This window comes from Pelobates fuscus, chromosome 5 (genome assembly GCF_036172605.1).
Source record: "Pelobates fuscus isolate aPelFus1 chromosome 5, aPelFus1.pri, whole genome shotgun sequence".
Classification (NCBI taxonomy): domain Eukaryota; kingdom Metazoa; phylum Chordata; class Amphibia; order Anura; family Pelobatidae; genus Pelobates; species Pelobates fuscus.
This window is the reverse complement of record NC_086321.1, coordinates 217,104,845-217,120,755: the sequence shown is the minus strand read 5'-3', so window position 1 is coordinate 217,120,755 and position 15,911 is coordinate 217,104,845. Positions and strand designations below refer to the sequence as shown.

At 42.7% G+C, this 15,911-nt stretch overlaps 1 protein-coding gene across 1 annotated transcript in view; it reads right to left on the bottom strand.

Annotated features, from left to right (window-relative positions):
• The window catches only part of TRPM6 (transient receptor potential cation channel subfamily M member 6), a 182,170-nt gene that overhangs the window by 94,275 nt on the left and 71,984 nt on the right, over positions 1 to 15,911 (bottom strand). The window contains exons 5-6 of the mRNA XM_063455032.1: positions 15,450 to 15,663; positions 1,412 to 1,536 (exon numbers count right to left, since the gene is read on the bottom strand). Coding sequence (XP_063311102.1) covers positions 1,412 to 1,536; positions 15,450 to 15,663 — 339 coding nt within the window. The remainder of the gene's footprint in view (positions 1 to 1,411; positions 1,537 to 15,449; positions 15,664 to 15,911) is intronic.

Here is a 15,911-nt window from a genome sequence, read left to right as displayed (position 1 = left end):
TTAGCCTTTTTCCATTTTAGAAGAAGTGCAGGGAGCCACCTTGGATAGGTGAGCTTGGGGATAGGTTCCTGTTCCTGAGGTTCCTCATGCCCTCCTCTGGTGGAGCAATGCTCACGGTATTGCCGTTTCTGAGCACCAATAGCTTTGTGGGAAACCCCCATTTATAAATTATTTGATGTTTCCGTAGCAGCTCTGTAACTGGAAGAAAAAGCTTTCCATTTCCTCAGTGTAGTGGAGGAAAGATGTGCAAAAATTGTAATTTGTTTGTATTCTTCGGGTGGTGTAGTGGATAACCTGCTAAATTGTAGAATCTGCTCCTTCACATGGTAGTAGTGCATACATAACAAGATCGCTTGCGTCTTGGTTTATGAACTTTGTGTATCCTGTCTTATAAAAACATGTCTGGTTGTATATTTGGTGCCAGGTCTATAACCATGCTTCTCCCCTAACGTGTGAAGGTTACTTCTAGGGGCTCTGTCCTCCAGATCCATTAGTTTTGATTCATAGTGATCTAACATTTCTTTAATTTGTTGCACGTTGTCAGCTAGACAAGCTGCAAAATCATCAATTTTTGTCTCCACATGTGATGTTCTGGGCCCTAACTCCTGAGTATCTTTCTTTAACTCTCTAAGGGCTCTATAAAAGTTCTCTATTAACTTTTCAGCCCTAGATTCCAGCATGGTCTGGAGAACCTCATGGGTTGGAGAACCTCATGTCTGGTTGCGATTCACTCACTGAGTCATCTCCATCATCCTCTGTATCACCGCCATCTGGTGTGTTCTCGCTTCACATTGCTGCTGTCTTTTGCACTGCTTCATGAGGGTATAGAGGAAGACTTCTCTGACTTGTGTCTGGCTTGCCTCTGTGCTCTTCTCCCTTATGTCAGACTGCTATTATGACTCCTTGTTTTTTCATGAAACAAATTTTGGGCTTCAATCGACAGAGCACTCCACCCAACCATCCAGCTCTACTTCCAGCTATGTTAGTTACTTTTTCTCCCTCCGGATGTGAACCAAATGGTGGGAAAATGCCCCTTTCAGGGTACTGCAAAATATATACACAATATTTATATATTACAGTACACTAATTTGACCATTTGCATGCTTTTTGGTTTGTCCAAATAGTTTTTCTTAAAATGATTGCATGGATGAAAGTCGTCCAAACTGAAACACCCGATGGACAAAACCCAAACTGCCCGCAAAAAATATATGTTCAGATGAATCAATTCAAGCTATTATTATTTTTTTAAACCATGCACAAGTCTACTAACAATTATCAACTGGGTCCAACATTTTGGATTTTAAAGCTGAATTTGGATGCAATGATCCTTCAAGTGACAGGTAAAACAAATATGAGAAAAGTATCAAATGTATTTGCAAGCTTGATAACATCAAAATTGTTCCCTACTCACATCTTTGCCAACCAAATCCTTTTGGTTCTCAATAACACCCCATGGTGGAATTCCAATGGCATAAATCTTTCGTAGATGCTGAGATGCATGGCCTTTCAGAGCATTCCCCACATGTTTCGAGACTCCTAAAGAAACAGATATAGTGTATTATATCATAGTATAGTATGTAAAATATATAGCACAATGCACTGACCAGTATTCTGGAATCTTGGCATGTGTGATAACTGTTATCCTTTGAATGCACTAAAAGATATGTAAGCAATATTGTATTTCTCTCCTATCATTTCCTGCCTAGTGAGAGAGGTTGAGACACACACACATATACATATACATATACATATACATATATATATATATATATATATATATATATATATATATATATATACTGTATATGTATGTATGTATTGCCAAAAATCTATGTAGTAAGAATTAATAAAGCTGTGCAAAAGTAGCTATGAATTTTTAAGTCTTTGTAGCAATGATTTGTTTGTCATATGGAACTGAAGTGGTTAAGCACCATCAACCTTAATATGCAACTTTATTAGGCAAGCCAACTGAAACAAATAAGGGTTGAGCTAGTGCCAGAGTTACATGTATTTATACTTCTGATCAGTGTTATTAAAGGCAACATTGTCTAATTGTTAAAAGGCAACTTGTATCTGTATTTTTATTTATAAAGTGATCATCACAGCAACAAAATTACAAACCGCAGCTGTCAAGAAGAATTTTATAACATGACAGGAGGCTTCGTATTTGCTTAAGTCTCTCTTTACTAGAACTCCACAGCAGCACAGAAAACAACCAATCAGAAAAAAGTTAGGTACTATAAAACTCCCCTCCCCATGCATCATTTCCTCTTTCTTTGCTGCTCCGCATCAGTACAGGTCAGAGTACCACTGCCTCCTGCTAACATTAGTGGGTGGCTTTGGGATTTTAATTATATTTTCAGTGTTTCACCTATTTTTATTTGGGGACTTCTTTGTGTGTTTCAATTTATTCACCCCTGCCTATTGCTCTGGGTTTTGTGGGGAGTTTGTCTTTATTTGTTCTCTCCTCATCTTCCTGGGATGTTTATCCTTCTCTGTCCCCTTTTTATTTTGCCTTCTTTGTCCCCCTGGACCTCATTCCTCCGGTCGCGGGGTGCTCTGTTTTTTCTCACACCCGCCGGCCGGAGGCTTTACACGTGGCCGCCTGCCGCCGGCTTTACCCGCGGACCGCATGTCCGCAGGGGGAAGAGGGAGCATTACGCTGTCCCACTTGTGTTTCCTTCTCCTCCGGTCGCGGTGTTCTGTTACCGCCGATCGGAGGCTTTACACGTGGCCGTCCGCTTACCGCGGACCGCATGCCCGCCGGGGGAGGAGGGAGCATTTCGCTGCCCCTCCCGTGGTTTGCTTCTCCTCCGGTCGCGGCATTATGATACCGCCGACCGGAGGCTTTACCCGCGGACCTCATGCCCGTCGGGGGAGGAGGGAGCAATTCGCCGCCCCTCCTGTGGTTTGCTTCACCTCCGGTCGCGGTATTAGGATACCGCCGACCGGAGCCTCTACACGTGGCTGCCTACCTCGGCCGGCTCAATCCACGGACTGCATGTGTCCGCCGGGGGAGGGGAGGGCAATTGCTTCCGCTCGCCCCCCCGACCCCTCTCCTCACTGTCATGCCAGTTCTCTCATCTTCTCTGATTGCCAGCTCTCCTTTGAGTATATGTTCAGATTACTGTGTTTAGGTGACATGGGCTTTTTGGCATATTCTTCCTGAGATTGATGGGTGTTTGGCATATATACACAGTTTGCTGTAATTTGCTCTGTGGTTTTTTTGCTGACAGTGTATTTCTCAGATCGCTGTATGTTTTACTGACAGCGCATGTCTAGATTTTGTTTTTCTACCATGTATGTGCAGTTTTGCTGTGTGTCTGACTGACGCTGTTTATCACAGATTTCGTTTTACTAACAGTGTGTATGTCAGATGTTTTGAGCTTTGCCGTCAGTGCACTTCACAGACTGCTGTGTTTTTCTGACAGTGTATTTCAGGATTTAGTCTTTTCTGACAGTGTATGTCGCAGTTGGCTGTGCGTTTTCACTGACAATGTATTTCTAGATTTCGTTTTCCTGACCGTGTATGTCACTGTTGCTGTGTGTTTGCTGCCTGTGCGAATCACAGATCAATGTGTGTTTTGCTGGCAGTGTCTTTCTCAGATAGCTGAGAGTTTTGCAGTCTGTACATATTGCTATTTTCTACACGTTTCACAGATTTCCGTGAGTTTCAAGGGTGTATGTACTCAGTTGTACAGGCTCTGTACAAGGTAGACAGTGCTAGTTAGCGCTCAGACTCATATGCTTCTGAGTAGGAATATGTTGGCGCTATATAAATGGCAATATGACAATAATATATTTGTCTGGTCCAGCTATGAGGTCTCAGATGGGACTGCTCTGGTATGAATTATCTGTCCATGGCATGTATATATGTATATCAGACCTGGCTCTGTCTCAAACTGGTATGGGAAACCAGTCTGCGCTGATGCGAGACAATTTTGTCAGGTTCTCGGGGAGTTAATTATCTGGCTATGGTTTAACCCTTCTCCTCCTGCAGGTGGTATGATGATGGTATTCTATAATCGCTAGAATTCCTACGGATCGGTGAGAGCATATGCTTACCTTTCACAGTTCAAGGACAGTTCGCTCAGTGCACCTTACACTCATGGCCATGATGGTCACTGGAATACTTCCGCCTATACCCAATACAGCTGGAATACCACTATTTCCCTGCTGGGCACTTGGGGGACCGCCAGTCCCGGTGCAGGTTATTCACATGGCATTACGCTGTCTAAAAGGGTTGGGGTCTAGGGATCCTACGTCACAGGACGCTCTGAGGATCTACTAAATTTAGGGGCCTCTATCCAACTCAGAGGTCCCCACTCTCACTCAGTACCCCTTGTAAGCGCTACGGAATTGGATGGCGCTATATAAATAACGTGTTATAATAATATAACAATAATACACGACCCAGGATTGGCCTGCTATGTCTGTGCCCCATTGATTGGCCTGCTATGTCTGTGCCCCATTGATTGGCCTGCTATGTCTGTGCCCATAAGATTGGCCTGCTATATCTGTGCCCATAAGATTGGCCTGCTATGTCTGTGCCCATAAGATTGGCCTGCTATGTCTGTGCCCATAAGATTGGCCTGCTATGTCTGTGCCCATAAGAATGGCCTGCTATTGTCTGTGCCCATAAGAACGGCCTGCTGTTGTCTGTGCCCATAAGAACGGCCTGCTATTGTCTGTGCCCATAAGAACGGCCTGCTTTTGTCTGTGCCCATAAGAACGGCCTGCTTTTGTCTGTGCCCATAAGAATGGCCTGCTATTGTCTGTGCCCATAAGAACGGCCTGCTATTGTCTGTGCCCATAAGAACGGCCTGCTATTGTCTGTGCCCATAAGAATGGCCTGCTATGTCTGTGCCCATATGAAAGGCCTGCTGTGTCTGTGCCCATAAGTATGGCCTACTAGGTCGGTGCCTTTTGCTTGGCCAACTATTCTGTGTCCATTAGTTTGGCCTGTTGGGCCTGCTCTATCCCCTTTTGGCCGCAGGCCTGGGGGAATATCACTGAGGAGAAGCCAGTGCCCACCAGTGACATGGAAATGGGCGGGTGTCCGGACAAACACCACTGCCATACTACCCAAGAGGACACCAATATACGGCCATCTGAATATGGTAGGTAGGGTGAAGGCCCTAAACCTCAGACCTGAAGGGCAAGTTTTCTTATTAAGACCCCGGACACACTTCCGCGGTTGCGCCAGTCCGGCGACGGCACTTCTCCGAGGAGAACTTTGCACAGGCAAGGACCGGTACTCAGACACCTTCAGGAGAACGCGGTGTTTTCCTTGTCTTTATCAGCTAACTCCGTATCTGTCTCCCGGTGTCCATATAACTATCGGTAGTTATTCCTGCGTGAGGTTAGCTCCTGGCCCTGTTCAGTGGGGCTTACTTGTCTTGCCTTCTAGCTGAGATGGAATTTGCGTTCTACGCGCATCTACGTTTTTGTTGTCTTTTTCGTTTTTCGTGACTTCCTTTTCCTTTCGCTCGGGTCGTCGAGAGGCCTGACTTGGCCTCCTCCGACCTCCCGGGTGCTCGTGGATTGCGGAGAACGTCTCCAGCTTTCCTAGACTACCAACGGTTCGCCTGGACCCCGTGCGCGCGCACGGGATCCGGACGGTCAGTTGATAGTTTTTTCCATCGTTTTCCCGTAGATTGCCCTCAGCCTTATGCTGATACTCGTATTTGGTGTACCCTTTAGTTGGTCACCCTGAGTCCCTAGGGACCCTAGCTTGGATCACAGGAGGGTGCGGCCCTCCATCTCTTCAATCCGAGAATATTTTATCTGCTGGAGCAGAGAGCGAACCCCTCTCAGATACGTTACCGGACACTGATTTGTTATTAGAGGGCGCAGCCCCCCCTCAACCTCAGCCAGAGACTGAGCTGGATACAGGGGTCATGTTTGGAGGAAGCATTCTCATAGAGAGGAACGGTCACGGATGCTGACTCTACTGTTTGGTTATTTACGGGTGCGGCCCGCTCAGGCTATCAGCCGGACGTTAGCACGATATATGATCACATTAGTAGAGAGCGCGGCTCTCTCATGCACTCGACGCTCTACGGTGCCATCCATTTGTTCATCACACAGGCTTGTACCTGTGCAAGACACCGATGTCTACAGGGAGGGGCGTCCCTCCTGCATTCAAGTAGTTCTGACGTCCGTGCTACTGATTTCGATATAGAGGACTGCCTGGTCATGCAAGATATCCATAGGTAGACTGGTTCCCTCTAGTCTATCTCCTGTAATGGAGGGATATTCTCACCGTGGTATAACGAGGGGTGACTCCCACTTGTTTATACACACTCCTGGAGATGGTACGGCTATCGGATGGAACTCAGGTATTATGTGAGTGCAGGTTTGGGTATATTCTGCACCATAACAAGCAGAGGATTGCTTTCTGTTTTGGAAGACCATTGTGAACAACTGCTCAGACAGTTTCTCCCGTATTTAGGTAGCAGGAGATACGGGGACCTTCAGGGAGCAAACGGGCTCTACCTTGCTCGGGTAACAGGATTAAGGAGAGCCTATTACCCGCTCTGAAGGTAGAAAGCCGTACGTATGGTTCACAGGTTACGACCGGAAACCCCCGTTTGGTCTTGACCTCCCCGGTCCTCAGAGCTTGGGATAAGATGGCAGGACTGCCCCGTCTCCTCGAAACGCATACCGGGTGATCAGGGTTCGGAGATGGAGGACCCTCCGTCTATTCTCTAGTTATCCCTCACGGGAGCCATCTTGTTGGATTCGCGCTACCCTACTTTTCAACTATCGTCGAGGAGACCTACGAGACCTTATGGTGGTACCTGGTATACCCGACTCTCACACAGACATCTTTCACTCTTGGACGAGGGCATTTCAGGATGAAAATCTGCGTTCCTGTTTGCACTTCCCATTCCTTTGAGGTTTTCTGGGATTCCCTATTCCCAGAATAGTCGACCACCGTTCCTCCACTCAAGTTCAGTTCGGAACCCTGAACGGACGTCTTCTGGAGCTCTTTCTCTACGGCGTCCGAAGTTTACACGGTCCGTTTGGACTATTGGAATCACTTTGTATACGGCTGGTCTGGCCACACTCTCATTGTGTGCGTTATGAATTTATGCTCGGATGAGTCACCCCACCGGGTAGGACAGGAAGGTACGAAGATCCTCCTCGGCTTCTATTGCGATTTTGGTGGTGGTCTTCGGTGCATTCCTTGAGATTGGAGATCTCCCTGCAAGGCCGCATCGCCGAATGGCCCTGGCACGATCGGTGGAGCCGCCTTATGGGTCATGAGTTGAGACTTGGTGTCAGTTTTCTTCTCGCGACCCTAGGTCATAGAGCGGATTTTGAAGTTATACGACTACAGGAATGTGACTAATAGGTCAGCTTGCCAGCTCATGGACCGACTTCTAGGAAACAGTTTGCTACGCCACGTACAATGGATTTACCGACGGAGGGTGCCTTTTTCCGTATTTGAGATACCTTGTCGGTTGGCATCTTCTTTGACCCGTCGGCTGTCATTTATCGTATTGGAATGTCCAATTAGGATTACTCTGATATTTCCTGGTATAATTACCAGCGACACGAACAGAGTTGGATTGGTGAACTGAGCTTTCAAACAGCAAATACGAAGCCTCCTGTCATGTTATAAAATTGTAGATTATGCTAGCTTTAGTGTACCTATAATCTTAATTTTATTAATGACAGGAGGCGAGTATTTCCCACCCATTCTTGTCCCTCCCTTGTTTTATGTTATAGTTTAGATTATCAGGTAGGTATGCAACTCTGTTTGTTGTCTCTGCTACCTGTCGCTTGTTCCTTATGTCTGTTTTTTCCATTAATAGGGTTGGGATATTTACATATTAGGTTAATTTGGTTGCTACATTGGATATCTTCATGTTTATTCGGAGTACATTTCATTGGATAATCAACCTGTTCGATTCTGTTTTTTATCTCGTTTCAGTTTACAGTCCACCTACACTATCGAGTTTGACGGTTACACTTGGATGGTGGACATCGTTATATTCATCGTATCTAGGACTTCGTTTCTTCCCCATGATGTTCTCTGCCTTTTATTCTGTTTTGTCGCAGCTTGAAAGAGGAAATGATGCATGGGGAGGGGAGTTTTATAGTACCTAACTTTTTTCTGATTGGTTGTTTTCTGTGCTGCTGTGGAGTTCTAGTAAAGAGAGACTTAAGCAAATACTCGCCTCCTGTCATTAATAAAATTAAGATTATAGGTACACTAAAGCTAGCATAATCTACAATTAAATACAAGCTTTTTACTATCAAGGGGGAATCTCTAAATAAATATGTTTGGATTAGTTAACTTTTTTTCTTCAAAACTCTCAACAGTCTTGTTAATGTTGCAATATTTACACAAATGTCTATATAGATAGAACAGCACACATGCTTTTCTAAAAACAAATAGCCTTAGTTGGCTTCAGTTAAAACTATTTATATATTTAATGTATTATTAACTTTAGATGTAAACTTTCATTAACATTAACACCTTCTATGTGCATATGGGTCCTTTTATAGCAAGAGGATTTCCCTGAACTTCCCCTGCATGCAGTAGATATGCAAATGAATATATATATATATATATATATATATATATATATACATATACAAACACGCACACACACAGAGCCAGTAGTTAAGAGGTCCCAGTGGGCCCCCTTCTTACAGACAGCACCTTGAAGAGGGTAGGACTCACTTTGACAGCTGCTACCAGCTGTCGCTGCTCAATTCTCTGCTATTTAGAAGGTAAATCACTGTTTTATACCACCTTAGTCACACCTCCCTGTATGTGTCTTACGCAGGCTTCCTAAACACTTCCTTTAAAGTGAGATTTAATATTTACATTTACTTTCTAGCAAATTATGTTTAATTTAGAAGTTATTTTCTACTGCACTGTTAATAACTCGCTAGATCTTACAGGAACCTCTTGTATGTGATTAAAGTACAATTTACAGAGCAGGACCTAAACATTTCTAAAGTAAGTTAATATCTGAAAACGAACCCATTTTTCACACAGGTTGTGTCAGTGAGAGCCAGGGGAGGTGTGTCTAGGGTTGCATGGACAGAAATAAAAAGTGATTTTACTGCTAAATGGCAGAGAACTGAGTAGTGAAACTTCTTTGGCATCATCTATACACAAAAATTGTTTCATTAACGTTGTATTGGTGACTATAGTGTCCCTTTAAAAGAATATGACTAGGGCATTATGGAGATTATGTCTCGGGGCAGTTAAATTGAGTAGTATGGCTTAGGAGATTAGATGAATGTAACTGGGGTAATGAATTGAGGGAATACAGCTATGAATGAAATAATATGGAGAATTATGTTGAAATTCTAAAGGGACTTTGTTCTATTCATCAATTTGGTGTTTAAGAGGGGATAACAATTGGGAGTGACAGCAGAGTATGGAATCAATTAGGAAAGAGTGGAAGAGAAAAAATTGTTGTGGGCAAAATAAATTTTCCTTTAACTTTGTAAAGGTGTAAATTTGGGAGGTGGAGTACTGAAGAAAGAGCAGCATGTTGTTTTTGGACCCAGGCAGCACAATGCCTTGGCCCAGCCCTGTATGTTTCAATGACAGCTGCTAAAGATTTAAGATGGCGGGGCACAGACATACTCGTTTTCCTGGCACTATAGTGCCCTGAGGGTGCCCCCACCGTTAGGGACCCCCTCCCGCCGGGCTCTGGGGAGAGGAAGGGGTTAAAATCTTACCTTTCGCCAGCGCCGGGCAGGGAGCTCTCCTCCAACTCTCCGCCTCTTCTCTTCCTCTTCGACTGAATGTGCATGCGCGGCAGGAGCTGCGCGCACATTCAGCCAGTCTCATAGGAAAGCATTCGTAATGCTTTCCTATGGACGCTGGCTCTTCTCACTGTGATCAAGAGACAGCCACTGGAGGCTGGATTAACCCTAACATAAACATAGCAATTTCTCTATGTTTATAGAAAAATGGGTTAACCCTAGCTGAAGCTTAAGCTGAAGTGGTCTGGGTGCCTAGAGTGGTCCTTTAAATGCCAGATATATGACTAGCACATTGCAAAGTTTTGTGAGTGGCACAAAGTTTAGTGTTTTGGCACTGAAAAGGATAAAACATATTAAAGTATATAAGTTATATAAATAAAACTCAGTATGCAGAAAAATGCTTAGGCTATTGATTTACACTAAGAAGACTTGAGGATAAGGAACAAGGCAATAATTGAACTGTACCTGGAAGCCTAGGATAGTCTAGCAGCATGGTTCAAAAGGCACACACACAAACACTGTGGTTTTCAGCAGACACAGTGCTGAGATTGAGGGATATATTTCCAGAAGGAACACAGTTTTGTTATTGGCTGACACATTATCAGCAGAAATACTGATATTTAAACTGATCTTGCAAGATTATGTATTTCTATATAACCTGGTTGTTAAGTAGATTGCTTTTGCACTTTGACTGTCAGGGTTCAACTATTTTATGGTCATAGTTTATTGTGATTTTTGTTAAATCAGATTTTTAAAAAACAACATGGTTTGCGGTGTTACTTACAGTGAATATATCATTTTTCATGGAACAACACATAAGTAAGTAAACTTGTCCACAGAAGCTCAGTAAGAAATTAGTGTAGTTTGTCAAAGTTTTAATTGGAGCATTCACTACATGTACTTAAATAATACACTGTGTGCAGAATTATTAGGCAAATGAGTATTTTGACCACATCATCCTCTTTATGCAAGTTGTCTTACTCCAAGCTGTATAGGCTCGAAAGCCTACTACCAATTAAGCATATTAGGTGATGTGTATTTCTGTAATGAGAAGGGGTGTGGTCTAATGACATCAACACCCTATATCAGGTGTGCATAATTATTAGGCAACTTCCTTTCCTTTGGCAAAATGGGTCAAAAGAAGGACTTGACAGGCTCAGAAAAGTCAAAAATAGTGAGATATCTTGCAGAGGGATGCAGCACTCTTAAAATGGCAAAGCTTCTGAAGCGTGATCATCGAACAATCAAGCGTTTCATTCAAAATAGTCAACAGGGTCGCAAGAAGCGTGTGGAGAAACCAAGGCGCAAAATAACTGCCCATGAACTGAGAAAAGTCAAGCGTGCAGCTGCCAAGATGCCACTTGCCACCAGTTTGGCCATATTTCAGAGCAACATCACTGTAGTGCCCAAAAGCACAAAGTGTGCAATACTCAGAGACATGGCCAAGGTAAGAAAGGCTGAAAGACGACCACCACTGAACAAGACACACAAGCTGAAACGTCAAGACTGGGCCAAGAAATATCTCAAGACTGATTTTTCTAAGGTTTTATGGACTGATGAAATGAGAGTGAGTCTTGATGGGCCAGATGGATGGATTGGTAAAGGGCAGAGAGCTCCAGTCCGACTCAGACGCCAGCAAGGTGGAGGTGGAGTACTGGTTTGGGCTGGTATCATCAAAGATGAGCTTGTGGGACCTTTTCGGGTTGAGGATGGAGTCAAGCTCAACTCCCAGTTTCTGGAAGACACCTTCTTCAAGCAGTGGTACAGGAAGAAGTCTGCATCCTTCAAGAAAAACATGATTTTCATGCAGGACAATGCTCCATCACACGCGTCCAAGTACTCCACAGCGTGGCTGGCAAGAAAGGGTATAAAAGAAGAAAATCTAATGACATGGCCTCCTTGTTCACCTGATCTGAACCCCATTGAGAACCTGTGGCCCATCATCAAATGTGAGATTTACAAGGAGGGAAAACAGTACACCTCTCTGAACAGTGTCTGGGAGGCTGTGGTTGCTGCTGCACGCAATGTTGATGGTGAACAGATCAAAACACTGACAGAATCCATGGATGGCAGGCTTTTGAGTGTCCTTGCAAAGAAAGGTGGCTATATTGGTCACTGATTTGTTTTTGTTTTGTTTTTGAATGTCAGAAATGTATATTTGTGAATGTTGAGATGTTATATTGGTTTCACTGGTAAAAATAAATAATTGAAATGGGTATATATTTGTTTTTTGTTAAGTTGCCTAATAATTATGCACAGTCATAGTCACCTGCACACACAGATATCCCCCTAAAATAACTATAACTAAAAACAAACTAAAAACTACTTCCAAAAATATTCAGCTTTGATATTAATGAGTTTTTTTGGGTTCATTGAGAACATGGTTGTTGTTCAATAATAAAATTAATCCTCAAAAATACAACTTGCCTAATAATTCTGCACTCCCTGTATTCATATATGGCATTGGAATATAAATATGATAACATTACAATTGCAGAAAAAAAAATGAGAAAAATAATAAAAATCATCACAATGCAGGGATGAAAATCACAACCCACTGGACCTGACCTACGTCGAATGAGCAGGAAAAGAAACTCTACATATAGAAACTGAACTTGTAACCTTTGCATTACAACATCAATGAATTACCTCTAGGCTACTTTCTAACTAATAATTTTAAATGAGATTGCAGGGCCTTTAAACTATTAAAGGACCACTCTAGTGCCAGGAAAACATACTCGTTTTCCTGGCACTAGAGTGCCCTGAGGGTGCCCCCACCCTCAGGGACCCACTCCCGCCGGGCTCTGGGGGGAGGAAGGGGTTAAACTTACCTCTTTCTCCAGCGCCGGGCGGGGAGCTCTACTCCTCCTCCTCTTCTTCCTCGCGACGTCATCGGCTGAATGCGCATGCGCGGCAGGAGCCGCGCTCGCATTCAGCCGGTCGCATAGGAAAGCATTCATAATGCTTTCCTATGGACGCTTGCGTGCTCTCACTGTGATTTTCACAGTGAGAAGCACGCAAGCGCCTCTAGCGGCTGTCAGTGAGACAGCCACTAGAGGCTCTGGAGGCTGGCTTAACCCTCAGAATAAACATAGCAGTTTCTCTGAAACTGCTATGTTTATAAAAAAAAGGGTAAAAGCTAGCTGGACCTGGCACCCAGACCACTTCATTAAGCTGAAGTGGTCTGGGTGCCTAGAGTGGTCCTTTAATTACAGGGTGTTCGTTTATATTGCACAGATCCATCTGTCAGTGAGTGTGTGTCAGTGCATACTGCATGTAAATCTGTGTATGCCTGTTTCCTCTGTAGGTAAATGTGTGTGTGTGTTAGTGTCTTCTGTGTGAAAATGTGTGTCGGTGTTCCCTGTTTGTAGCTTTTCAGTGTGTATTATATTTTTATTTGGGGCTTTTGTACTTCATAGTAGTAGTTTATACACTCCTCCTTACATGCAAAATATTTATATTATGTCATATTTATTTTAAGCATATTCTTTACTACCTTTAATCAGGCTTGTTCTCCAAGCATAGTCCCTACTTTGTCCTGTATGTCTCTTGACTGGGTTGGAATTTCAGTTAAATTCCAACACAGACAAAACTAGTATTTTATGAAAATTCTATCTTTATGAAACACTCATTATTTTTGGAGGGGTTACAGTGCCGCTTTAATGGCAAGAAAACTATAGGTGAAAAATCAGCTGTTCCCTTTTATTTTAGGTGAGGTCTCCTGATAATAGTACTGTACGGCGTATGTTTACTACAGTTGCAAGAAAAAGTATGTGAACCCTTTGGAATGATATGGATTTCTGCAAAAATTGGTCATAAAATGTGATCTGATCATCATCAAAGTCACAACAATAGACAATCACAGTCTGCTTAAACTAATAACACACAAAGAATGAAATGTTGCCATGTTTTTATTGAACACACCACGTAAACATTCACAGTGTAGGTGGAAAAAGTATGTGAACCCCTAGACTAATGACATCTCCAAGAGCTAATTGGAGTGAGATGTCAGCCAACTGGAGTCCAATCAATGAGATGAGATTGGAGGTGTTGGTTACATTTGCCCTGCCCTATAAAAAACACACACCAGTTCTGGGTTTGCTTTTCGCAAGAAGCATTGCCTGATGTGAATGATGCCTCGCACAAAAGAGCTCTCAGAAGACCTATGATTAAGAATTGTTGACTTGCATAAAGCTGGAAAGGGTTATAAAAGTATCTCCAAAAGCCTTGCTGTTCATCAGTCCACGGTAAGACAAATTGTCTATAAATGGAGAAAGTTCAGCACTGCTGCTACTCTCCCTAGGAGTGGCCGTCCTGTAAAGATGACTACAAGAGCACAGTGCAGATTGCTCAATGAGGTGAAGAAGAATCCTAGAGTGTCAGCTAAAGACTTACAAAAGTCACTGGCAAATGCTAACATCCCTGTTAGCGAATCTACAATACATAAACACTAAACAAGAATGGATTTCATGGGAGGATACCACAGAGGAAGCCACTGCTGTCCAAACAAAACATTGCTGCACGTTTACAGTTTGCACAAGAGCACCTGGATGTTCCACAGCAGAACTGGCAAAATATTCTGTGGACAGATGAAACCAAAGTTGAGTTGTTTTGAAGAAACACCCAACACTATGTGTGGCGAAAAAGAGGCACAGCACACCAACATCAAAACCTCATCCCAACTTTGAAGTATGGTGGTGGGGACATCATGGTTTGGGGCTGCTTTGCTGCATCAGGGCCTGGACGGATTGCTATCATCGAAGGAAAAATGAATTCCCAAGTTTATCAAGACATTTTGCAGGAGAACTTAAGGCCATCTGTCTACCAGCTGAAGCTGAACAGAAGATGGATGTTGCAATAGGACAATGACGCAAAGCATAGAAGTAAATCAACAACAGAATGGCTTAAACAGAAGAAAATACGCCTTCTGAAGTGGCCCAGTCAGAGTCCTGACCTCAACCTGATTGAGATGCTGTGGCATGACCTCAAGAAAGCGATTCACACCAGACATCCCAAGAATATTGCTGAACTGAAACAGTTCTGTAAAGAGGAATGGTCAAGAATTACTCCTGATCGTTGTGCACGTCTGATCTGCATCTACAGGAAACGTTTGGTTTAAGTTATTGCTGCCAAAGGAGGTTCAACCAGTTATTAAATCCAAGGGTTCACATACTTTTTCCACCTGCACTGTGAATGTTTACATGGTGTGTTCAATAAAAACATGGCAACATTTCATTCTTTGTGTGTTATTAGTTTAAGCAGACTGTTATTGTCTATTGTTGTGACTTAGATGATGATCAGATCACATTTTATGACCAATTTGTGCAGAAATCCATATCATTCCACAGGGTTCACATACTTTTTCTTGCAACTGTATATATATTATACATTTTCAAGTTAACCCTTTAGAAAAGAAAAATCAATAGTTTAATTTTACAATTGGCAATAGATTTTTCTTTTATGACAACAATTATCTAATGGTTGCCTTAAGTGCCACCACGGATATATATACAAATATGTATAATAAGATGTTTGCTTGTATCATTATGTACCTGTTACATTTAAAATTAATGTTTTGCCCTGAATGTTGCCCTGAAAATAATTAATACTGAACATACCTAATATTTATAACAGACATTTTTCAGACACTAAAAACACAAAGCAACATTATGGCAAGCTTTTAAAAGTAAATAAATTAATTAAAATACCGGTATTAATGCCTTCTGTAATGATCCATGCCCCTGTAGTCTCTGCAGCCTTTACCAAGCCTTTGCTGAAGACCTGTTTGACTTTAGAAGGAAGCTTAAAATTCTGAATTCCCCCATGAACAGAGATCACAAGTTTAGGAAGTTCCATCTGCCATTCTTTTATCATCAGATGCATCAACTGGTCCAGCATAGTATCATATGATACTCTTATGTACTGAAAAAAATAAAAGTAAATAAGTACTAAGAACTGTAAATAAATATAAGACATAGTAATATTGATAACATAACCGTGCGATACAGACCTATCAAGCTCAACATTAAAATTAACAATGAATAGGCCCAGTTTTCAGACAATAGTATTTTGTGACTTTTGCAATGTAAACAGTAGAAAATGGGTTGTAATCTCTCTTTAAGACAACAGGTCAACTGGTAAATCTCAAACTCAAATTAGACATCTATTAT